The sequence below is a fragment of the Brachyhypopomus gauderio genome, chromosome 3, assembly GCF_052324685.1.
Source record: "Brachyhypopomus gauderio isolate BG-103 chromosome 3, BGAUD_0.2, whole genome shotgun sequence".
NCBI lineage: Eukaryota > Metazoa > Chordata > Actinopteri > Gymnotiformes > Hypopomidae > Brachyhypopomus > Brachyhypopomus gauderio.
The window spans coordinates 1,533,197-1,557,319 of record NC_135213.1 but is presented as its reverse complement, the minus strand read 5'-3'; the positions used below and the strand labels follow the sequence as shown (position 1 = coordinate 1,557,319).

The 24,123-nt window shown below is 49.9% G+C and overlaps 2 protein-coding genes and 1 non-coding gene across 5 annotated transcripts; all 3 read left to right on the top strand.

Moving 5' to 3' along the window:
• Nucleotides 1-1,399: 1,399 nt before the first annotated feature.
• On the top strand, nt 1,400-6,960 carry ranbp1 (RAN binding protein 1). Its single transcript, XM_076998852.1, has 6 exons — nt 1,400-1,670; nt 3,253-3,389; nt 3,820-3,977; nt 4,853-4,981; nt 5,120-5,182; nt 5,647-6,960. The coding sequence occupies exons 1-6, from the start codon at nt 1,656-1,658 to the stop codon at nt 5,772-5,774; spliced, it is 630 nt and encodes a 209-aa protein (XP_076854967.1). The 5' UTR covers nt 1,400-1,655; the 3' UTR covers nt 5,775-6,960.
• On the top strand, nt 5,217-5,350 carry LOC143511070 (small nucleolar RNA SNORA77). The gene has a single exon (XR_013130146.1). It is a non-coding gene; the product is annotated as a small nucleolar RNA SNORA77 (small nucleolar RNA).
• Nucleotides 6,961-7,605: 645 nt separating the features above from the next.
• golga3 (golgin A3) lies at nt 7,606-24,113 on the top strand. Of its 3 annotated transcripts, none has more exons than XM_076998846.1 (24): nt 7,606-7,718; nt 8,115-8,382; nt 9,710-9,841; nt 10,953-11,065; nt 12,172-12,824; nt 13,093-13,204; nt 13,304-13,610; nt 14,363-14,565; nt 14,696-14,833; nt 15,125-15,286; nt 16,422-16,790; nt 16,945-17,022; nt 17,224-17,487; nt 17,688-17,782; nt 17,883-18,099; nt 18,344-18,487; nt 19,871-20,068; nt 20,339-20,455; nt 20,679-20,818; nt 20,994-21,126; nt 21,209-21,331; nt 21,504-21,668; nt 21,795-21,952; nt 22,091-24,113. In XM_076998846.1, the coding sequence occupies exons 2-24, from the start codon at nt 8,229-8,231 to the stop codon at nt 22,260-22,262; spliced, it is 4,347 nt and encodes a 1,448-aa protein (XP_076854961.1). In that variant the 5' UTR covers nt 7,606-7,718; nt 8,115-8,228; the 3' UTR covers nt 22,263-24,113. The 3 variants fall into 3 exon arrangements, with proteins under 3 accessions (XP_076854961.1, XP_076854960.1, XP_076854959.1); XM_076998845.1 differs by having other exon boundaries at nt 9,710-9,949; nt 21,798-21,952; XM_076998844.1 differs by having other exon boundaries at nt 9,710-9,949.
• Nucleotides 24,114-24,123: the final 10 nt, after the last annotated feature.

Here is a 24,123-nt window from a genome sequence, read left to right as displayed (position 1 = left end):
TGTGTGTGTGTGTGTGTGTGTGTGTGTGTGAGAGACACACAAAACCGAACTGAATTGGATCTTCCCAGTCAGAGCGTGTTCACAGCAGCTAAGTCCAACATTACTGTGTCACTGGTTCCTAATTAAACCTACTCCTCTTTATTTATTGTCCAGTACTGATGAGTTAAAGCGTGGGGAGTGGTAAATAATGTACACACACACACACACACACTCCAGTCTTGAACCGCCCGTCAGTTGCAGGTTTGTTGAGGGTAACGGAATGGCAGGGTTTAACATGAACAACTGGATCACAGGAGCACTGGGGTTCAGGGTTCCTCCGTGAACCACCCTCCGCACGGCCGAGGAAGTCCCCATAAACCCTGACAGCTGTGAGATTTAGACTCCACACACACACACCCCAGTGAACGCAGGAAGTGAGCAGAAGAAAGGAGATTCGGGCCAAGCTTCAGCTGTGTGGCCCATGGTGTGTGACGAGTCCCAGTGACTCACCCAGTTAAAAGCAGAAATAATTTGCTCATAGAACTGGTTTAAATTACACTATAATAATAGTGTTGATTTCTTGGCATTGGTGTTCAAGCACGTTTTTAAACGGCTTATTTTCCTTAAAATAATATATATATATATATATATATATATATCCTGCACAAGTGAAGCACACACTGTGCCGCAGGTGTGAATGCAACATATTTGCTGGTTGATTCAGTTTGCTGTTCTTTAGGGAGCAGAGAATGTTGAGTCTATGTAGTATTGCTCCTGGGTTATGCTTCTAGTGTCGAACAGCTAGAATGCATTAAAATCTGCAGCCAGTCAGGTTGACTCCTACTGCACAGAACAGCTGTTAGACCGTCCTGTACACTGACCAGAGAACAATCCGTATGATTTATCTTGGTTTGTATTAGGCGTAATGTAGGGATAGCTGGTTGAAGGGAACAGTGAAACCTGAAATCTGCTACAGGCTTCGATGAGTCTTTGTGAAGCACTTGCGCTCACATGCGCCCCCTGGTGGTTGACGGCGGAGAGAGAATAGCTGCTCTTGGGACGTTACCGCAGATAACCACAAAGAGAGATTACGCAATCGTATGTTTTGACGCGCCTATGTCAAACAGGAGTAAACACAGTGGCTAAGGATGAGATTATTCATGTATTTATCCATCCACCCATTCCTCTATCTGTGTTTTCTCTTCAGTACATCACCAGTCAGGCTGTGATTCAGCCCGTTTTGGTGAGTGTAAGTTTGCTTCGCCCCACTAATATATGTACTCAGTGACCTCTGTTGCCATGACATTACTGTGCTAAGAGCTGCCTCTGAGCGTTCAGAAAGGTCAGGAAAAAAAAATCATTATTTCTTCCAAGGCAGAGAACACAAACGAGTGTAGATGTCTTTACCTTTTAGGTTAGATAGAAAATGCTGAACCAATTCTTAACGTTCTTTAAAATACAAATGTAACGTTAGGAAAACGTAAGAAGGAGCAGATTTGCGCTGATTTGCGCAGATTCGCGCGCCGTGAACACATCCACAGCCTCGTCTGGGCAGCAGCTGCGTCACCGACGCGATCCTCCGGCTCGGCGCGCGAAAGGAAGAAAGTAGCTCAACTCCAGCCACAGCGCCGAATCAAACCATCGAAACTCCGTAATCTTCAAACATCTACACAACCATGGCGGATCCGAAGGTGAGAAAATCATTTCGGTGCGCACGTGTTCATTTTGGATCGTTTGACGCGGTTATTTTTTTGTCAGGAGGCCGATGTTGACTGTTAAAGCGTTCGTTTTGGCGCATATTTGACTGGTTTGTGATGGGGGGGGAATTTAAAAGCCGGCGCGAGGTCGCTCGCGCGCTCCGATTAACCGAAGACGGCGGTTACCCCGCGGGCCGGCTCGCTCATTTCAGGCGGAATAGTCCACCTGTAAACGTCTCTCCGACCCACCGGTACCGTCGTGTCTGTGTCTTTAGAGGACATTAGTCCCGCTGTAGTACCGTCGTGTTCGGGTGTCTTTGTAGGACATTAGTCCCGTTGTGGTCCCCCACTTTACCGCCTGTTCTGGCGGACTAGCCGTGGCTAACGCGAGCGCGTCCCGCCTTAAACACGGACGTCGTGGCCGTTGAGCTCGAATAAAATAAAACCTGGTGGCATTTTGACGTAAACCAAACACGAACTGAAGCCTTTTCTTCATGGGCGCTGGTAGTTTCACGACGGTGTGCCTAGTCCGGGTTCGGGCTCGCTAGCCGAGTGCGGCGGCGCTAGTTCCGGGTCGGTGCCGCTAACGCTAGTTGGTGTTGGTGGAGACGCTCCCCCCTCCAGAGACGCTTCACGACCCCTCACAGCCGCCGACCACCCGCTCTTATTTAGGAGGAGTTTTATTTCCCGACAGGCTCGCATTAACGCGGACGTTTACCCGCCGACTCTCACTAGGCCAACATAGCTGTAGCCAGCGAGCTAACGGTCCTGCACGCTGTCCTGGTGGTGTGGAGACCCGCTGCAGAGATGGACCCATAACTGTTGAAAAACTTATTGAATTGAACTAATGTGTGTGATATTTGAGTACAAAGGAAATCTCGATTTTCTGGCGTTATTCTGCGGCCTAGCTAGCTAATAGTGGCGAAGAGCGGCCAAGCAGCGAGCTGTCTCCCGGTTCTTTGTAGCTATTCAGCGGAGGACATGTGCTTTTAACCCGAGGCCAGGGTTCCGGCTGCACGTTAAATCCTGGTTGGAAGACCGTTATCGGTGACGCTTCACCGGAGATGTTTCGTGTAGCAGCACCGAGCGCCGTGAACTTGAGGAGGAGAAGTCTGGTGCACTCTTGGTTTACTGTGTGTTGATGCACCGGATCGTAACAGGGCGCGCGCTGACGTCCCCGTTAAACTCGACTCGGTCCAAGTTCAGGACCGGTGGGGAGTGAGTGGTTGCTGCAGCAAATCGTGGACAAAAGGAGAAGTTTGGAGTGAGCGCTTTAAATCCCGCCGGCTTTCGTTCTAACGTTCCCGCTCTGAGCTCACCAAACCCGCCCACACCAACACCCCAGGTGGTACAAGGAGTGTGAGCTGTAGCGACAGACATTAGAATGGCGGCTGGTTTCACAAAACCTCTGAAGTCTTTGGATACATTTCATTCAAATAAGTAAGACTGGAATCTGATCCTAGATCAGCCTTCCTCTGTAGGTTTGTGAATACAGGCCATTGTCACGAGCATCTCCGTTGGGGTTGTGTGGGAGGTTTGGGCTAAAACCACTGTTGTCGTGTTTTTCTTCGGCAAGGACACGCAAGACGACCACGAAACGCCCACAGATAATGCAGATGATACGAACCACGACCCCCAGTTTGAGCCCATCGTGTCGCTGCCGGAGCGTGAGGTCAAAACCCTGGAGGAGGATGAGGAGGAGCTGTTCAAAATGTGAGCATGTCCTGCTCTTCAAACACCACACAGGTCCACCGGTCCTGCTCTTCAAACACCACACAGGTTCAATCCCAGTTGGGCCTTCTGTCTTAGCCGTGTGGCATTGAGTGTCACTGATTGGCTACTGCTGCAGTTGGGCTGGCTGTTTTTATTATTTTTTTATTGGTTTATGTAAATCAGGAGAACCCAATCAAATGTTGATTACCTGCAGGTAGTAACCATAAACTGTCACTAGTTCCCAGATATGATGCACTCTGCTGCTTATTGCTTTGAACGGACTTCAACAGTACAGAATAAAACAGAAAAAGGAAGTCCAGGCTACTTAAGTGCAGGGCCGCAGGGTCCCGCTCCGGTCCGATGATGTCCTCGTTGCTGGGAAACGGAGACAGTGATGCAAAACTGTGTGTGTGTGTGCGCGCGCGCGCAGGCGAGCGAAGCTGTACCGGTTTGCCAGCGAGAGCGAGTCTCCGGAGTGGAAGGAGCGCGGCACAGGCGACGTGAAGCTGCTCCGCCACAAAGAGAAGGGCTCCATCCGCCTGCTCATGCGCCGCGACCGCACGCTCAAGATCTGCGCCAACCACCACAGTGAGCCCCGCCCACCTTCCACCCAGCTGCCACACCCACTGACATGCCTCCATCAGCTGCCCCCCCCCCCCCCCCCCCCCCCCCCCCCCCCCCCGCCCCGGGTCCAAAAACACGCCTCAACGGCTCTCCACGGTATCTCATGAGGCCCTTTAAAGGCTGCAGTGAGTAATATATTAGCCACAGGTCTTTAAAGCTGCCATAAGGAACATCACTGTGAGATGCGTTTTTGTATGTGACATGAGTATTTGTCAACGAAAGTCAGCTTTTTAAAGTGATGACTCGCACTCTTGGGTTGGCTGTTTCTTCTCGTATTGAATGTACTTGACATTAATATGGTTGTCAAGAAAGCCCATTGCGTTGCTTGCTGCAAATACAGAAATTCCTCAAAATTACAACAGGTACACTACATTTCAGAAACACTACAAATCCAATCACAACGCAATGGAAGTGTTTCTGGCCAAATTATAAACGGTAACTACCAAGTGAAAAGTGATGACCACAATTTATCACAGATAAGCTAAATCAGGAGTGGCCAACCTGGGAGACGCATGCGGCTTTTTGCCTGGTTTCATGCGGCTCCCCAGCCGGTCCGCACTCTCACCTGCACAAACTGTCTGTGTAGTGGCCCGGTTACCTCATCAACTCTGAGGGCGACACACTGCTACATCTTCGTGGTGCTCGGTTTGTTTACAAGCCTAGCGAGCCCCTAATACTGTCCACTACACACCACCCCCACCCCGTCAACAATTTACATGTCCCTGTATGAAGTGGCTCTTTGCCGTAACACAGTAAAAAAAAAAAGTGGCTCTTGGACATTATTTTCAGCTGAGAACTGTGTGTGTCTGTGGTGTGTGCGTGGGGGTGTGTGTGTGTAGTCATGCCCGCCATGGAGCTGAAGCCGAACGCAGGCAGTGACAGGGCCTGGGTGTGGAACACGCATGCTGACTTTGCAGATGAAGAACCCAAACCAGAGCTGCTAGCCATCCGCTTCCTCAACGCTGAGAGTGAGTAACACACAGCACTAGTTCTCTAGCGCGGGGCCCGGTACGGCCCTAAAGCAATTGCCAGTATGGAGCCACTTACACTGCGTCTCTCAGCCATTCACACTCGCAGCCATTCACAGTTTTTCCTTCTTTCTGCAGATGCACAGAAGTTTAAGTTGAAGTTTGACGAATGCAAAGAGGAAGTGAGGAAGTCTCTGGATGGTGAGTTGGCCCCGTCCCCTGCCGCACCCCTATCGCAGACTCACTCTGTTTCGGGCCGCTCCCTACGACCCCAAACTTTTTCAGTCTGCTACAGCAGCCTGCGGATTGCGCGATGTTGCTCGCTAGCCCCTCCTGCTGGCAAGATGCAGTGTGTTCCGCAACATCCTCAGTGAGGGGGCTCTGGGAAAATCAGAGGGGCTTTAGCACACACACTCCCAAGTCAAAGGTCAAACTCCAGCTGTTTTCAGCTCTGCACATCTCCTTGTATAGATTTCTTAATTCCAATTTGATTACTCTTGTTTAATAATTAGCCAGCATTTCGTAGTAAGGGTCAGGGTCTCAACAGGGTCCCATCACTTTAACTTCACTGTCACAAACCTCCGTCTGACTTCAGCACCAGGACTCTGTGCTATGGGCCTTCGGTTGAGGCTTTTTGTGACGTACGTGTGTGTGTGTAACGACAGGTAACGCTGACAAAGTAGCAGAGAAGCTGGAGGAGCTCTCTGTAAAAGAGAAGACTGAGAGCTCAGAGCAGACGCAGAACGTGAAGGAGGAGAAGGAAGAGAAGGAGAAGAAGCCGGAGGAGAACTGAAGAGGGAAGTGGCGGCGCCCCCTCTGGCTGGAGATGGGAGTGGCCGCGTCTCTCTGTCCTGCAGCGCTTCTCCCTTTTCTACAATAGACTCTGATAATGACATTTGGACACTTTTTTTTGTTTGTTTTTTTTACTTTTGTTTTGTTTTTCATTTGTTTGCCTCCTGACTTCACACATCAACACCTTGATGCCACTCTTGGTGTCCATTTCGCAATCAAGATATTCACATAACACGCGAGCGCGTTCACACACACACGCCCACTCACACTCTGTCGCCCCGCCCCTCCACAGGTACACACACTCACACCAGGTGTCTGCGCTTAGTCTGTTCCCACATTGGGTGACTTTTTTTTTTTTTCTTGCATTTTCTGTTTTGTTTTTGTTTTTATTTTTTTTTTGTTTGTTTTGTACTCTTGAAGGTTGTGAAGTGATGTGTGGCCCGAGGGGAGGGGTATGAGTGAGGATTTAACCAGGGTGGTCAGCTCCCTGTGTGATGGTTGTTTGGGTAGCTGGAGTTTGGCTGAAGTGGGTTAGACCTGCGTCTGAGGGAACTCTAAATAAATCCTACGAAACCAAGACTGGACTACTTGTTTGACTGAGAATCAGGAAAATAAAGTCACCGTGTCTGTCTGAGTGTGTGCTGTGCTTGCTTACACTAAGGCCTAGTGCTCAGCTAACAGGAATGAAAGGAACCCAAACAAGTTAGTGTTAAGATACCCAGCAGAAGTTCACGTTAAACACCTGCAGGCCTTGAACCCACGGTTACTCGTTTTCACAGAAATGTGCTATGGTGTGTTTAGGACTCGGACTAAAATTACTTCTGGTCATTCCATTAGGCAGAGGGCATCTGGAGTGTGAGATTAGCATCCTGGTGTGTATGACGGTGAAACAGCAAGGTGGTGACAGAACGGATGGTCTTTCACTGATCCGGGTTGTTGGCTTGACACATTGAACGCTCACAAAGTTTCCTTTGTCTTTATTTTGAAGTGAATCGATCCTGTAGACTTTTCTTGCATTCCCTTGCTTTCTTGAGCACGTGACAGAGGGAAACTGGTCTGTTGACTCGCGTTGGTATCTCAATGGTTAATGGGGTTAATCTCACTTTTTCTAGTGGTAAAATGTTATGCACATTATGTTTAAGGGTTGTGAAGAAAAACCAAATTAAAAACCAATGCTTTATCCTTAATCCCCTCACTGGTCTCTGTTTTGGAAGCATGAATGTGGGGCCAATGTTGAATGTGTCGTTGCTTTTTGGTGAATGTTGACATGCTTGATGCAAAGTATTCTGGGAAATACCTGTTACATCAGTAACTGTTCTGTTGATTGTGAAGCTATAATGCTGGGAAACAACAGTAATGGACAGATGAACACTGTTATGTTCAATTAATGGATTAATTATTACATACTTTCAAGTAATTCACTGAACATGTAACATTTTGCTGTTAATTTAACAAAATTTATATATTTTAAAGCATGTTCTGCACCACTTTGGGAAAACACTACTATCACCTAAGCTACACTGAGTTTTATACGTTAACATTTATTGGGACCAGTTCTGGTCAGGTGCAGTAATAGCATACAAGTTGACTATTATAACTTCTAATAGTTACATTGAATGATATGACTGCAGAATATTAAGATATGGCAGCATGGAAATGGCAAAGCAAACATTGGATAGCTACACTATATTTTAAGTGTTTAGGTTTTAAAAAGAAATGGAAATATACAGTGGTGTAAAATAAATGTAATAAATATGTACATAAATGTATTTCTATAATTGCGTTATTTCAGTGTGTCATTCGCCTCGTTATTGATGTGTATAGGCGCGTAAGCCGCTTTCCTACCCGGAACTTTGTTACGACGCACGATGTTTCAAGTCGGATTCTGAAACTCACGGAATCTAAACAGCCACGTAGTTCGAGCTGGGAGGAGGACGGCTCGAAGGTTGGTAAATAAAAGCTTTTGTTTGTTGACACCGGCGTGTAAATCTTGTAAAACTTATTTCCGTTCGTTTGTTTATTACGGAGTATACAGGTTGGCGGAGAGTGTTAGACGTTCGTGTGTTTTCCTGCCGTCGCGAGCAGGCGGTGGTCCTGGCAGCTAGCCTAATCCTCGAGCGTGGCTAGGTGGCTAATGCTAACTGATTATCAACCGTTCCTGATTCACAAGACAAATATTTATCGTGCGTGACATTAACAGATCCAGGAATAAAGATTACATCCACGCCAGCTCGTTATCCGTTATCGTTATACATTCTTTAGAGATTGTGGCCTAACACACATGAAATAAAACCGAAAACATCGCCACGGTTATGTGTATATATATCACGATATATTCCAGGTTGACATACCGGGAGCTCGACTGGTTCCGTTAACCGAGATCTGTGAGACCCGCGGTAGGAGAGGCGCCCCCGTCCATGGACCCCGGTGCGGCATCACTCGCATTCACTCAAGGATGGAGGACGGAACCAGTCAGTCAGTGTGGACCGAGACCAGTCCTCTCCAGACGGGAGGACCACAGCCCGGTGGCGACGTGCTCCCAGATACCGTAACGTCTCACAAACCGGAGGAGCAGGAGACACCTCCACCTGCTGAGAACATGCCCAACGGTGAGTGATCACCGCTCCACGGCTGCTCTGGGTTGAAGACTTTTACTCTACCGCAACTGTCAGCTTGAGGTCTCCTGTTCTGGTGAGGGTGTCCTGTTACCTTTGAGCTGTTCCTTTATATCTTTAGCTGTTGGACTTGTTTGTCAAGACCACAGAGTGGGCGTTTTTGTGAGGGATGAAGTGATTTGTAAATACTGTCATTTGCAAACAGCCGTCAAACTGCTCTGTCTGCTGCTCAAAACGAGCCTTCTCTTGTCATGCTCTTGAATGCTGCATTCCCTCTAATGAACTTTAGTTACTCAAAATACCAATATGCTTATTAAAAACCAAACCACATTCCAGAAATGTTGCGCATGTTTGTTGGTTTGATAGAAGCGGCTAAATTAGACTCTGTAAAATAAGAACTGCAGGCTGTTTTGGAGAGCCGGCGTCCCCTGCAGAGTCTGGGAGCTGTGGCTTACCTTCAGTGAGGAGGAGGATGAAGAGGCGTGGGATGAAGAGTGTCTGCATCACACAGAGAGAAGCTGAGTTGGAAACTGCCAGTTGACATCACGGAGGCTGGATTTCAAACAAAAGCGGCTCTTGTTGTTTTGAATGCAAAAGAATGCAGAGGGACTGATGGACCAGACCCTAGATATAGGACTGTGTACCTGCATCACGTGTGTGTGAGCCGTGCGTTGGGAAAACCTCTCCCCAGATCTAATCTCCAAGCACTTCTACGGATGCTGAAGACACCATGGGCTGTTGGGGCTGTGCTTACTCGATCAGCTCATGAACATACCAGACCAGCGATAACAAATCCACTGGTGTTATGTAGGGCTGGGCAGTGTGATATGTTAAAGTGATTACGATAAACCTATGTTGCGGTATTCTTATCTTGATATATCATGGATATTGTTAGTATTTTTGGAAACATCAACCGAAGCTGCTTTGAAAATGAACAATTACAAGGAAATAAATTGTTCTAATTCAGTTAGTTTATTTAGGGATATTGCTCTAATTTAGTTAGCACACCACTTTTTATATAGCCTTCTTAATTCTAATATATATTGAGTGTGAGAGGGAGAACTAGAGTGTACTGCAGTGTAAAGTTTCCAGAGCAACGGGACATCTTACACAATGTGCTGTGCACTTCATTTGTTTAATTTGCCAACAGTTCATTTAAATGTCATTGTACAGTAGTTTTCATATAAAAAAAAATGTGCTGTGCTCAGTTTAGTGTCAGAGATATATATACATTTTAAAAGTGCTGTGTATGGTGATGTATTGTTATGATGTTTTTGGCGTATTGCCAATCCCTGAGTGACTGGGACTCTCTCTCCCACAGGTCACATCAGAGGTGCACCCCTGGAGAACGGAGAGGCTCAGAGAGCCGTGGGAGAGGCCAGCCCCCCAGTGGGTGCTCCCTCCCAGGGCAGCGACCCCACCATCTGTCCCCTGAGCGCCCGGCGGGACCCAGGTGTGGCTCCTCCCCCTGACAGCCTAGAGAAGCCAGAGGGCGGTGCTCACAAGAGCGACGCCCTGCTGTCGCTCAGAATAAGTATTCCAATGCAGGAGACAGAATTGTGTAAGCGCTCGATACTGAGTAACCACCTCGTATCGCCCGATTGCCCCGCCCGCCTCCCTCACCCCGCCTCTCTCACCCCGCCCCCACGTGTCCTAACCTTCAGATTGGCTCCTTACGCTGGTGTGATGGTTTGATTGGATAATTGCCCCTGTTCTATAACCCCCTATTTTTGCCCCTGTGGCGAAGCTATCAAAGATGATAGTCGGGTGCCATGACTGTCCTCTACCTTGTGTGTGTGTGTGTGTGTGTGTGTGTGTGTGTGTGTGTGTGTGTGTTTTTGAGCGCACGTGCATGTATGTCATTGATGGGTTTCCTGCTTTGGGGAGCAGTGTGTTTTAACATGGCTGAACATGTGTCATCATGAACACGTGGAGTGTGTTCTCTGCATGCCGTGTGGGCTCTTGGGGAAGGTTTGGACGCAGTGCTGCTGGTACCGCGATCAGACCCACGGTACCGGTACCAAGAACAGACCCACGCTACGGGTCTGTTCATGATAGATGGCAGATAAGGGCTCTTTCACCTGCCCTAACCCCAGCCAACCCAGCCAGGCCTTGGTTACCTCACCCACGAGCTTGATGTTTGGCTCACATGTTTCCTTTGGGTGATCACATGACACTGTTTCCATTGGGAGTGGCTGGTCATGTGATGCTGGTTCAGGCCTTGACTGCATGCCTCCTCACCTCTGCCCAAAGCAACGGCATCATCACACAAGCTCGCTCTCAGGTCTCGTTAAGGCTCGTTATAACTAACGACCCCTGAGTTCTCATTAAGGCTCATTATGACTAACAACCTCACATACTATTTTTAATCACGTTATTACATACTGGAGGGACAGTGACGACTACCCTCAATGGCTTGATTGACGATGTCGGTGATGGACCTATATCTGTATATGTATCTATGTGAAAGAGATATATGTGGCTCTCTGTGGCTCATGGCTTGATTTTGTGTGTGTGTGTGTGTGTGTGTGTGTGTGTGTGTGTGTGTGTGTGTGTGTGTTTAGTATCAAATGATCCACCCCAAGAGATGGAGAATGAGGAAAAGATTCGCCTGGAGGCACGACGACGCCTGGAGGAGCAACTGAAACAGTACCGTGTGCAGAGACACAAGGAGCGGGTGAGCAACCTGCTAGCCAACATGCCAGCCCTGCGCAGCGACATGCTAGCCAACATGCTAGCCCTGCTCACCGACATGCTAGCCAACATGCTAGCCCTGCTCACCGACATGCTAGCCAACATGCTAGCCCTGCGCACCGACATGCTAGCCAACATGCTAGCCCTGCGCAGTGACATGTTAGCCAACATGCTAGCCCTGCGCAGTAACATGCTAGCCAACATGCTAGTCCTGCGCAGTGACATGCTAGCCAACATGCTAGTCCTGCGCAGTGACATGCTAGCCAACATGCTAGCCCTGCGCACCGACATGCTATGGCTGCTAAGAAGCATGCTAACTTTTCTAACACTCTTTATTTTTAAAGAAACTCTAAAATGTCAACACTGTAGTTAAATTTTTTTTTTTTTGTGCTCTCAATTCCAGGTGCCGCAATTAAAAGTCCTCACCAGGATTTTGCTCAAGCTTGCTAGATTTTCTAATTAGCAATCCAGGTAAAATTAGTGGAGTCAACACAATCCAGGAAGCCTGAGCAAAATCCTGGTGAGGACTTTTAATCGCGGCACCTGGAATTGACAGCACTGTTTTTTTTTTTAAATAAGGTGAGGTTGGTCTGCGTATATACAGTTAGGTTAAAGTTTAGCACTATTTTGAGTTCTAATTAAAGGAGAATGTAAGTAGTCAATAGATGGAAGCTGTCAGAGCATTTCAGTAATTTTGGAGTAAATCCTGACGTTTCTCTTTGAGGTCTAACGCATTACTCATCACATGAGTCAGTGCCTGACATTTCCCACAAAGCCTTTTGTTTAGTTCCTAACCAGCATGTCCCATCATCCTCCCTCAGCCGCTCTTTTGTGTGACTGATCAGAGGAAGTCGTGAGTGTTTTAATAAGCAGGCAGCCATGTTGGGTTTATGGTTATTCCCATTGTAACATGGGTCTCCTACACCCTGCATGATGAGGCTTATGGGAAGTGAACTGAATTGCTAAGTTTTCTTTTTTCACTTTCTTGTGTTTTATTTTGTTTGTCTTTGTCTCTCTCACTCGGTCATGCTCTCCCCCTCCCTCTCTCTGTCCTTCCCTCTCTCTCCCCCCCTCTCTCTCTTACCCCAGTCTCATAACCGGGCCACACCAAAGCCCCGCCCCTTCAGTACTCTGGACCCTGAGCTCATGCTCCACCCCGAGGGTCTGCCACGTGCCAATACTGTTGCTATGACGAAGGAGTACTCCTTCCTCCGCACCAGTGTCCCCCGTGGTCCCAAACTGGGCAGTCTGGGGATCCCACCCACCAAAGACCGGAAGTCCAGGAGTGGCCGGCCCAGTAAGATCCACTCCCTGGCGGACTACAAGACCCCGGAGGAGTCTGGGACCAGCTCGGAGGCGGCGGCCACCTCCCGCGCCGCCCTCTCCGTGGACGTCTCCTTCAGTTCCCTCCAGTCCGTCTCCACCGTCTCCGAGATCAGCGTCGGCTCCGAGCCGGACGGCCCCGCGGAGTCGTCCCGGATAATCCAGGACGGCGCGTCCGAGGCGGACGGGAGTGAGTCGGGCTTCCGTCTGGACGGGAACGACAGCGACAGCTCCTCTTACAGCGGCGCGGCGGTGCCCCTGGCTCCGTACCTGGTGGAGGGGCGGGAGGTGTCGGCGGAGGCGGTGGGGCAGTTCCCCTCGCTGCGGGAGGTGCTGCAGGCGGCGACCGAGGAGCAGCGGATGGAGCAGGAGGCGGAGGGCATGGAGCCTCGCAGCCGCAGGGACAGCTTCTCCAGCAGGTGCAGAGCACTGCGCACCACCTCACACACCACCCTCCACATCAGCCCACACACTACCCAGTGAACCACTTTAACTGCCCCACACCCCACCCCAGCACGCTACATTTCACTGACACTGACTAAGAATTTCATTACGTTTTAAGGCCCTGCAGCCATTTTAAAACATTTTAAATTGACACAGTAAGGTGATAAAAGTAAGTGTGTGTGTGTGTGTGTGTGTGTGTGTGTGTGTGTGTGTGTGTGTGTGTGTGTGTGTGTGTGTGTACAGTGTGTCTTACGGTAGCTCAGTGATGGGAACCCATGATGAGATGCTGCAGGTCCTGAAGGAGAAGATGCGGTTGGAGGGACAGGTGGAGTCTCTCTGCTCAGAGGCCAGTCAGGTGAGCTGATATGAAATATGGACAGAGTACCGTCCCTGCACCAAGCACGTGCAGTATTAGTGTCCCGCACCCTGACCGTGTTCCCGCGTTCCTGTCCAGGCCCTGCAGGAGAAGACGGAGCTGCAGGCGGAGCTGGCGGCCGCGAGTGCTCAGCTGCAGGCGCGGGTGGAGGAGGCGAGGGCCAGTGCGGAGAGGCAGGGCTCCCTGGCCGCCGAGGCGTCGTCGCTACGGGCCGACCGCTCCGCCCTCGAGCGCACCGTCGCCGACCTCCAGACCCAGCTGGAGGACAAGAGCGCAGGCCTGGCGTCGCTAGGCAACGACCTGCAGGTCGCCGAGCAGCAGTACCAGAGGCTGATGGGACGGGTGGAGGAGATGCAGCAGAGTCTGACCTCCAAGGACGGCACGGGTGAGGAGGCTGAAGGGCTGATGCTAACATTTGCTAACCAGTGGAAGCCAGTGGCTAGCAGTGCTAACAAAGCCAGTGGAAGCCAGTGGCTAGCGGTGCTATGGAGTGGCTAGCGGTGCTAACCAGTGGAATCCAGTGTTTAGCGGTGCTAACCAGTGGAATCCAGTGTTTAGCGGTGCTAACCAGTGGAATCCAGTGTCTAATGGTGCTAACCAGTGGAATCCAGTGGCTAGCGGTACTAACCAGTGGAAGCCAGTGGCTAGCGGTGCTATGGAGTGGCTAGCGGTGCTAACCAGTGGAATCCAGTGTCTAATGGTGCTAACCAGTGGAATCCAGTGTCTAACGGTGCTAACCAGTGGAATCCAGTGGCTAGCGGTACTAACCAGTGGAATCCAGTGGCTAGCGGTACTAACCAGTGGAAACCAGTGGCTAGCGGTGCTAACCAGTGAAAGCCAGTGGCTAGCGGTGCTAACCAGTAGGAAACTTTTAACGCGAATGCAAATGTCTCATGCTAGCAGCTCTCTGCTGCCTTGTAACAGTCCTGAAATCATCTGGATAGAATCCTACATGCTACCAGATGTCCATTTATGTCTATAAAACCCATTTATATCTATATAGATCTATTGAAATCCATTTAATATCCTAGTGAACGCTTTCCTGGTATAATAGGAAAACCTGCAGGTGTAGAATAATAGAAGGAAATGTAATATAAATTCATGGCGTGTGTGTGTGTGTGTGTGTGTGTGTGTTAGTGAGTGAGCTGCGACATCAGCTAAATGAGCTCCAAGCGCAGGTGCAGCAGACCCAGGCGGAGCGTGGGGCCCTCCAGAGGCGGCTGGAGACGTCGCAGGCGGAGGTGCAGTCGCTGCAGCAGCTGCGGGTCTGGTACCAGAACCAGCTGGCCCTGGCTCAGGAGGCCCGCGTGCGCCTACAGACCCAGATGGCCAACATGCAGGTATGGTGTCCAGCAGGGGTCAAGGCAGAGTTCTCCTTGTGTCCACGGGAGGAGGGGATGTTTCTGTGATTTTAGGTTGCTGTGTTTGATCATTTGCTGTTGGTTTGTTTACTGTTTTGTTGTTCTCCAGGTGGGCCAGATGACTCAGATTGGTGTGCTGGAGAATCTGAAGATGGAGAACGTGACGTTGTCTCAGCAGCTGTCTGAGACCAAACACCGCTCCATCAAGGAGAAGGAACGCATTGCCGTTCAGCTGCAGGGCATCGAGGTCTGCCCCTCAACACACACACACACACACACACACACACTTGTCATAAGTCATATTGTCTGATTCCACCTCACCTGACTCCACCTCCTCTTTGACTCCACTTCACCTGACTCTGCCATCTCACCTAACTCCGCCTCCTCTCTGACTCCACCTCACTTGACTCCTCCACTTCACTTGACTCCTCCTCCTCCTCTCTGACCCCACCTCCTGTCTGACTCCACCTCACCTGACTCCATCTCCTCTTTGACTCCACTTCACCTGACCCCGCCTCCTCTCTGACTCCACCTCTAGGCAGACATGTTGACACAGGAATCAGCTATCCAGCAGATTCAGGATGCGAAGACGATGGTGGAGGACGATCTGCAGCACAAACTGGAGGAGTTTGAAGAGGAGAGAGAGAGCCTGCTGAAAGTGGCCAATACGGCAAAATCACTGGAGAGAGAGCTGGATCAGGTACACACACACACACACACACACACACACACACACACATCACTGGAGAGAGAGCTGGAACAGGTATACACACACACACACACACACACACACACACACACACACACACACACACACCACTGGAGAGAGAGCTGGATCAGGTACACACACACACACACACCACTGGAGAGAGAGCTGGATCAGGTACACACACACACACACACCACTGGAGAGAGAGCTAGATCAGGTACACACACACACACACACACACACACACACACACACCACTGGAGAGAGAGCTAGATCAGGTACACACACACACACACACACACACACCACTGGAGAGAGAGCTGGATTAGGTACACACACACACCACTGGAGAGAGAGCTGGATTAGGTACACACACACACACACACACCACTGGAGAGAGAGCTAGATCAGGTACACACACGCATACACACACACCACTGGAGAGAGAGATAGATCAGGTACACACACACACCACGTGAGAGAGAGATAGATCACATACACACAGAAAAAATATAGCAGAGACAACAGATAAAGATGTACATTACAAAAGAGAGAGCTAGAACACGCACACACACACCCACACACACGCACGTCATTTCATTCTTCAACCCCAGAAGGACAGACCGTGTTTACAGAATGGTCGCCTGTTCCTTCTTTGCATTTCAGCATGGTTATACACTGCTGTTCCTGAATCAGTTTTTTGGCCATGAAACCTTTAGTCGCAGAAATGGGAGCAAAACTGCTGGGAACTGATCATAGGTCAGCACCAAAATGAAGGTTCTGATCGGGGACTGGGCGTACAGCACTGATCCAGGCCTGCCAGATGGTTTAACCTCCAGCAGCAGTGTTGCCTGGGAGATCCCGGGTGGTCCACGTTTTCTCCCTCTCCCAGCAGACAGCAGTAGCAGGTCCTCCCTGTTCTGGACTGCCTGGTTCAGCTGGTCCAGAATCAAAACCTGGACCGTCAGAGGGCGCCGCAGCATTATGGGAAAATACGGCCTCAGAGCATTAGAGATCCACATCCCATCTCCAGGCTTGTGTGCTCAGTGTGGGCGGTGGTTTGTAGAACGGCTGTTTCACGTGTGTATGTGTGTGTGTGTGTGTGTGTGTGTGTGTGTGTGTCCAGGTTAAACTGGCCCTGGCCCAGAAGGACGGGCAGCTGGCCTCGTTCCAGCGGGAGCACGTTAGCGTGATGCAGCAGCTGACGGAGGCCCACGAGGCGCTCCAGGACCGGGAGCGGGCCATGCGCCTGCTGGAGGTGCGGCTGGAGCAGCTGGGGGCGGAGCTGGAGGAGGCCAGGGCCGACGGCTCCGCCCAAGACGAGCAGCTGGCCCGCCTCCGCGACGACAAGATCGCGCTGGAAGTGGCGCTGCAGGCCGCGCAGGACGAGAAGGTCCGTCTGGACGACAGCGCCGGCCGGCTGGGAGAGGACGCGCTGGCCACCGCCGACGCACTGGACCGCCTCCGGCAGGACGTCCAGGTGAAGGCCACACAGGTGAGGCCCGCACAGGAAGTCACGAGAGGGTGGGACAGGATGTGAGGTCACAGGGTTCCTGGGTCAAGTGTATTTCCCATCGTGGGAGTGATTGAGCAGAATCTGCTGTGCTTTGTACACAGTTCTGTATAAATTTTCATCTTTTGTCTTCAAGATTGAATCCTTACAGCAAGAGAACGTCTCCCTTAAGAAACAAACACAGAAACTGAAGGAGCAGTTGACGCAACAGAAGGTATGTGACTCCACCCACATATTGTAAACTCCTCCCACTTGTGACTGGTCACAATCAGCCCTTACCACCCAGTACACACACACACCTTTATGTTTTCAAATTCAGATGAGCATTTCTATACTAAAACTGCCATACCTACAGTACCTACCAATGGTACCGTTCCATATTCAGGACTAGGGTGCTCTCTGCCGCCCCCTATAGGTGATGGTGGAGGCATACAGACGTGATGCCAGTTCTAAGGAGCAGCTGATCTCCGAGTTGAAGGCCTCAAAGAAGAGGCTGGCCTCAGAGGTGAAGGAGCTGAAGGAGGAGGTCCTGCGGGTGGAGGGGGAGAAAAAGAGTGCAGAGCAGGAACAACAGCGCCTCCTACAGGAGGTGCAGAGAGTCCAGCAGCAGATGACCAGTCTGGAGGAGCATCTGCAAAACGTCACGACGGAGAGAGACAGACTGGATACGCAGCTACAGGTACACACACATGCACGCACGCACGCACACACGCACACACACACACACATGCACACAGACTGACTGGACATACAGGTACACACATATACTCACTCAGACTGTGCTTCCAACTCTGTGTGTGTGTGTGTGTGTGTGTGTGTGTGTGTGTGTGTGTGTGTGTGTGTGTGTGTGTGTGTGTGTGTGTGTTGTTGCGTGTCCAGTCCCTGCAGTTTGACCAAAGTCAGCTCGCTGCTGTAACGGAGGAGAACGAGGACTTGAGGAAGAGGGTGGAGCAGATGCAGGGGGAGGCCAAGAAGTGAGTCACGTGACCATCCATCCATCCATCCATCCATCCATCCGTCCATCCATCCATACGTCTATTATCACACTCACCCTTTCCTTGTCGTGGGCGTCAGGGCGATCTCGGAGCAGAAGGTGCGTGTGAAGAGGCTGGGCACAGATCTGACCAGCGCCCAGAAGGAGCTGAAGACCAAGCACAGGGCCTATGAGAGCGCCGTGGGCATTCTCAGCCGTCGCCTCCAGGAGGCGCTCACCGACAAGGAGACTGCAGAGGCAGAACTAGTCAAACTCAAAGCGCAGGTGGACGCAGGGGGCAATAGTGAGGCGCTGCAGGTAAACGTTGGTGCCCCTCGCCTACACGTCTGCATTCTACATTCTAGAGTAACGGTTCTAGAATAATGTGCTATGTTAACGGTTCTAGAATAATGTGCTATGTTAACGGTTCTAGAATAATGTTATATTAATGGCTCTAGAATAATTTGCTATGTTAACAGCTCTAGAAAATGTGCTATGTTAATGGTTCTAGAACAATGTGCTATGTTCATGGTTCTAGAACAATGTGTGTATGTGCTCCCAGGCGAAGGTGGAGTCTCTGCAGGCGGAGCTTCAGTCTGTTCTCCAGAGTAAAGCCCTCTTGGAGAAAGAGCTGCAGGAGGTGATCAGTCTCACCAGCAACGAGCTGGAGGAGTATCAGGAGAAGGTTCTGGAGCTGGAGGACGAGGTGACTAGCAGCACTCAGTACACTCGTTAGGTACACTCTAGTACAGCGGTCCCCAACCTGACTCACGGACCGGTTACGTCAGACAATATTTACACGGACCGGCCTTTAAAGTGTGGGGGGTAAATAAAATTATACGACTGGCATAAAAAGAAATGTAATCCACATAAAAATAAAACTCACCAGACGCACCGACGAATGTAATTGGGAGTGAATCTCAATTAATTATTTTTATTTATCAAAATAAAACATCACTCCGACTTAATCGTCGATGAAATTTAGGGAATTTTTTTATATATATTTTTTTATGACCCACGGGCCTGTGGTTCGTGACTGCTGCTCTAGTACACTCTGCACAGTACACTGTAATGCACTCGTTCAGTACACTGTAATGCACCCGTTCAGTACACTGTAATGCACCCGTTCAGTACACTGTAATGCACCCGTTCAGTACACTGTAATGCACTCGTTCAGTACACTGTAATGCACTCGTTCAGTAATATTTATTTCTGGAAAATTGTAGTTTAAAGTATGAATATTTTTGCAGCTAATTTTAACAAATTGAACTGTGCAATAAAGAGGTGTAATAAAAAATTTTTTTATACTTCGTGTTTTCAGTTGCACATGTTTTATCAAGATTTGAGGAGAATACAGATTTAAAAAAGAACACGTGTCTATTATTTACATTTAAAATATACCTGCAACATTGGTAAAAAAAAAAAAAAAAAGACTCGAAAGGACTTGAAATTCCAAGTTTCAGACTTGGGACTTGACTTGACTGTTGCCTGTCTTGACTCGAGACTTGACTTGACTTGACTGTCTTTGCTTGAGACTTGACTCGGGACTTGAGGATAAAGACTTGGACTTACTTGAAACTTGCAAAACACTGACTTGGTCCCACCTCTGGTACACGCTAATACACTTGTTCAGTACACGCTAATACACTTGTTCAGTACACGCTAATACACTTGTTCAGTACACGCTAATACACTTGTTCAGTACACGCTAATACACTTGTTCAGTACACGCTAATACACTCGTTCAGTACACGCTAATACACTCGTTCAGTACACACTAATACACTCGTTCAGTACATTTGTTCTGTAAACTCGTTTACAGCGAGCTTTCAGCTACTCTCACACTGGTGGGCCTGTTACTCAAAGATGGCACTGCGCATTTCTTATTTGACCTAATGGGTTTAGTGTACTTTTCTAATGGTGTATGTAAAGTTTCACAGGTTTGTTTCACTGTTTGGTGTGTGCTGCTGGGTTTGTGTTTTGGTTTAACAAGGCGGCCTAACTAGACACACATCAAGTGTGGGGGCGGGGCGTATTGGCGGGGCGGGGCATGGAGGCGGGGCGTAACGCCACTCCCTCCTCTTCACAGCTGCAGGAGTCGCGCTGCTTCAAGAAGAGGATCCGGCGACTGGAGGACGCCAATAAGAAGCTGGCGCTGGAGCTGGAGCACGAGAAGGGCAGGCTGGCAGGCCTTGGCCAGTCCCACAATGCACTGCGGGAGCACACCAAGGTCCTTGAGACGGCTCTGGCCAAGAGAGAAGCGGACCTGGTCCAGCTCAATCTGCAGGTGTGAAGCACCACACGGAGCCTGTATGTGTCCTATATTAACACAGCGATCAGTCGAGGGGCACTACACGTTCAGTTAAACGACTCAAAGTACAGACTTGAGCTCTGGGATTGAGCCCAGGGATTTATAACCGCTGTGTAGTGATGACGCCTCATCATCCCTCAGTTCCTAGAGGACTGAATGTGGGATTATCTGTTCAAGTTAATTCTGCTGTGAGTCTATTCAAGACCCACAGGTAGGTGTTAAAATGAGCCTGGGATGTTGTTGAAGGTTCAAGCTGTGCTGAAGAGGAAGGAGGAGGAAGACCAGCAGATGAGAAACCTGGTCCAGACTTTGCAGGCGGCACTTGAGAAGGAGAAGATTAAAGTGAAAGATCTCACAGAGCAGGTACACAGAACTCCATTACAGAACCGTGTTGTAGTGCCTGATCTCAGACATCAGGTAGAGAGACTTGTGGGTTTAATCTCACCTGCTTCACAGTGTTGGGCCTCAGAACAGTTTTCATTACAGCTCTGTCTCATATCTGAGGTAAATTAGGTAAATGACCTCACGTGTGTGTGTGTGTGTGTGTGTGTGTGTGTGTGTGTGTGTGTGTGTGTGTGTGGGGCAGGTAGCGGAGGCTAAGTTGGAGGCGGGGCATAATCGCAGACACTACCGTGCAGCTGTGCTGGAGCTCAGTGATCTGAGGAAGGACCTGCAGGCCAAAGAGGAACTACTGAGGAACCTGCAGGAACAGGCCAAGAGACTGGAGTACGCTCTCTCACACACACACACACACACACACACACATGTAGCAAGAGAGGCAGCACCAGTGTGTAATGCACGCAAATGTGGGTTTAGTGTTTCCAGTGTTTCCAGTTGTACCACAGCTGGTGCAGACGGGTTTCATCCTGCTGTAACCGTGGGTGATGGGGTGTGTCCTCAGGGCTCAGGATGTGCAGCGCACCGAGGAAGTGTCCCGGTTTGAGGCGGAGCTTGCTGAGGCACATGACCAGCTGCAGGTGCTGCAGAAACAGCTGGAGGAGGAGCTTAACAAACAGCCACTCACTAACCAGGAGGTACACACACACGCGCGCGCACACACACACACACACAGACGTACAGCTGAAGGAGACATGCACACTCCTGTTCTCTGGGCAGGTGGAGGACCTGAAGTGGGAGGTGGAGCAGAAGCAGAGAGAGCTGGAGGCACAGCGCCACCAGCTGGAGATGTCTGAGCAGTGCAGCCAGAGAGAGCTGGACAGTGTGCAGGACACTCTACAGGTCTCGCACACACACACACACACACACCCTTGCCCAAGTGTTTATATGGCTCTGCTGGTTGACCCATCACCAAGTTGAAGTCTGGCGTGTGTGTATTTGCGTGTGTGTGTGCGTGCGCTTGTGTGTGTGTGTGTGTGTGTGTGTGTGTGTGTGTGTGTGTGTGTGTGTGCAGAGGGTGCGGGTGGAGCTAGAGCAGGTCCAGGAGGAGCTGAACGGCACCAGGAAGGATAAGTTTGTGCTGCAGGCGCGTGTGGGAGAACTACGCAGCAGCATGAAGACTCTCCTCCAGCACAACAGCCAGCTGAAGATGGAGCTGAAACACGCCCGCGCCAGGAAGGTCCGAACACCCGCCGGGTGTGTGTGTGTGTGTGTGTGTGTGTGTGTGTGTGTGTATGTGTGTGTGTGGTGGGAGGGGGGATTTGTGGTGTATGTGTGTTTTAGCTGTAGTGTTTGTTCTCTGCAGCAGCGGGTGGATGCGAAAGGTGATTCGACCCCCGTGACCCCGGTGAAGATCCCTGACTGTCCGGTTCCTGCGTCCCTATTGGACGAGCTACTGAAGCCCTCCGCCTCCGTCAACAAAGAGCCCCTCAACAACCTGCACAACTGCTTACGGCAGCTGAAGTATGTTACACGCACTTTGTTTAAGCCGTCGAAAGCCGTCATTGTGGATTAAAACGCACAGTTGCGTGGTGGTTAAGATTGCCCTTCTGAGGTTGTTGGTCTCTCGGTGTGTGTGTGTGTGTGTGTGTGTGTGTGCAGACAGGAGATGGACAGCCTTCAGAAGCAGATGGAGGAACACACAGTTACCGTGGTGTCGTTGGCCAGCGCAGAGGAGGAGCTTCAAAGACTTGGTATCCATGACAACGGTTCTAGAAAGCTGTCCCTAGACGAGGCAGAGATGGAGAGGCGTGGAGACGTGCAGTCTTCATGAGGCTGACCCTGGGGACACACACACCCTCCGCGGCCCCTGGGAGCGCCGCGCTTTTAACCCGACGGCCACTCTGACAAACCTGCAGAGTCCTTGTGTATGTTTTTTTTTATTTTAGTTTTATCTGACACCAATATTTGGTTGAGTTTCAGCTTTATGTAGAAGGTTTGGGTTCCACGACGATAACCACACCTTTCTTCGTCTGCACGTTCTGGGTGTTTCTGTGGCTCTGGTCCACTGTCTTTGTCTTTTTATTTATTTGTGGTTTAAGTCTAGGAGTTACGCCAGGCCAGGGCCCCCTGTATTCGGTTGTGCGCTGTGTCTCATCCTGGTCTGAGACCGGTGGGAGGTTACGTTTGCACTACAGACAAGGTCTACATGTGTAAGAGTATTTGGTGGTTTAACACATAGTGACACATGCCAACATATCACCCTCTCCCTGTGTGTGCACACACACACACACACACATACATACACACATACATACACACACACCTGTTGAGTGATGAGTGGGTGTGTCCTTCAGTTGCTGACATTGTTTATATTTTGTAAACCCGAGCAGAGGTGTTCGGTGCATTCAGGGATGACGTCTAGGGCTTTGTTCTGTTCAGCTCCCAGCACAACTGCCCCTGGGGGGTCGTGACCCCTGCACCTGCCCCTGGGGGGGTCGTGACCTGGGTTAGAACAGTTCTGCATACTGACTGGTAGATGTGGAGGAATCGGCTGAGAAGATCTGGCCAGGACATCCACCGGTCGGACGGCCTTGTGGTGGAGAGTCGGGGGTGGAGTCTGAGACCCTGGTGGGCGTGGCCCACGCAGCTTTGATTCCAGTGTGAGCAGGAAGTCCCATGTTAGGGCTGTACCTGTATGACTATCATACAGGAGATGCTTTCAATACTGTTAAGAAAATCTGAACTGCTTGAAGGAGTTTCTCTGTAGCTGTGTTAAGATTGGACAAAGCAATGTGTAGAATGGGTGGAAACGGGTGGTGCTGGGTGTAATATATTTATATTATATATGAAATGCATTGACTGATATTGCACAACTGACGGGAGAAAGACTAACAAAGAGAAAGATGTAAAATATTATTGTGGTTTTTGAATGATTCTGACAGCCTGCTTTTCTTTAGAACTTGCGTTTGTGGTCAAGACGAGCACATTCGTTTCATCCTCATCATTCGCAGCCTTAACGTTTATACCCGTGTTCATAACTCGACAGAAGTGTTTCTTTGAAGAGCAATACACCCGCTGTCGCCAGCTCTCCACAGCTGGGTGGCATTTCCTGTGTTCTACTTCAGACAGACAGCAGCACACGGTCCGAGAGCCTGACGTCTGGTTGTGTTATCGTGGAACAGCGCCCCCTTCTGGAATGCTGTGGCGCTGACCCTGTTCAGGCCCTCCGTGAGTGGCCAGTGGGGTGGGGGATGGTGGGCCACACACCCTGAATGGCAAGCTGCCCCCCCACCCACATCTGCAGTATGGCTACCAGAGGAGTATATAGGGGCTGAGACTATAGACGTACAACAGGGTGGTTTCTCTGACTTCCCGTGACTCCAGTCACCTTGAAATTACAGTTATAGCGGTGATTGCCCAAAAGTGCTGTCTAACATGGGATTAAACTTCATCCAGGAATCCTGTCATCTGGGATTATCGAGGATCTCTGATCAGGGCTTTTTTCTTCATTATAACAGTGTTGCTTTCATGTTCAAGAAACAATAACTGTACTGTTACTGTATGTATGGGAGCTACCATAGCTAACCAATGACTGTAAACAATGTTATGTATGTATTGCCTCTGGTCTGCTCTACAACCTTGCAATTCTTTCTGAATTAAAAAAAAAGAAGAAAGAAAACCATTTGACTCAT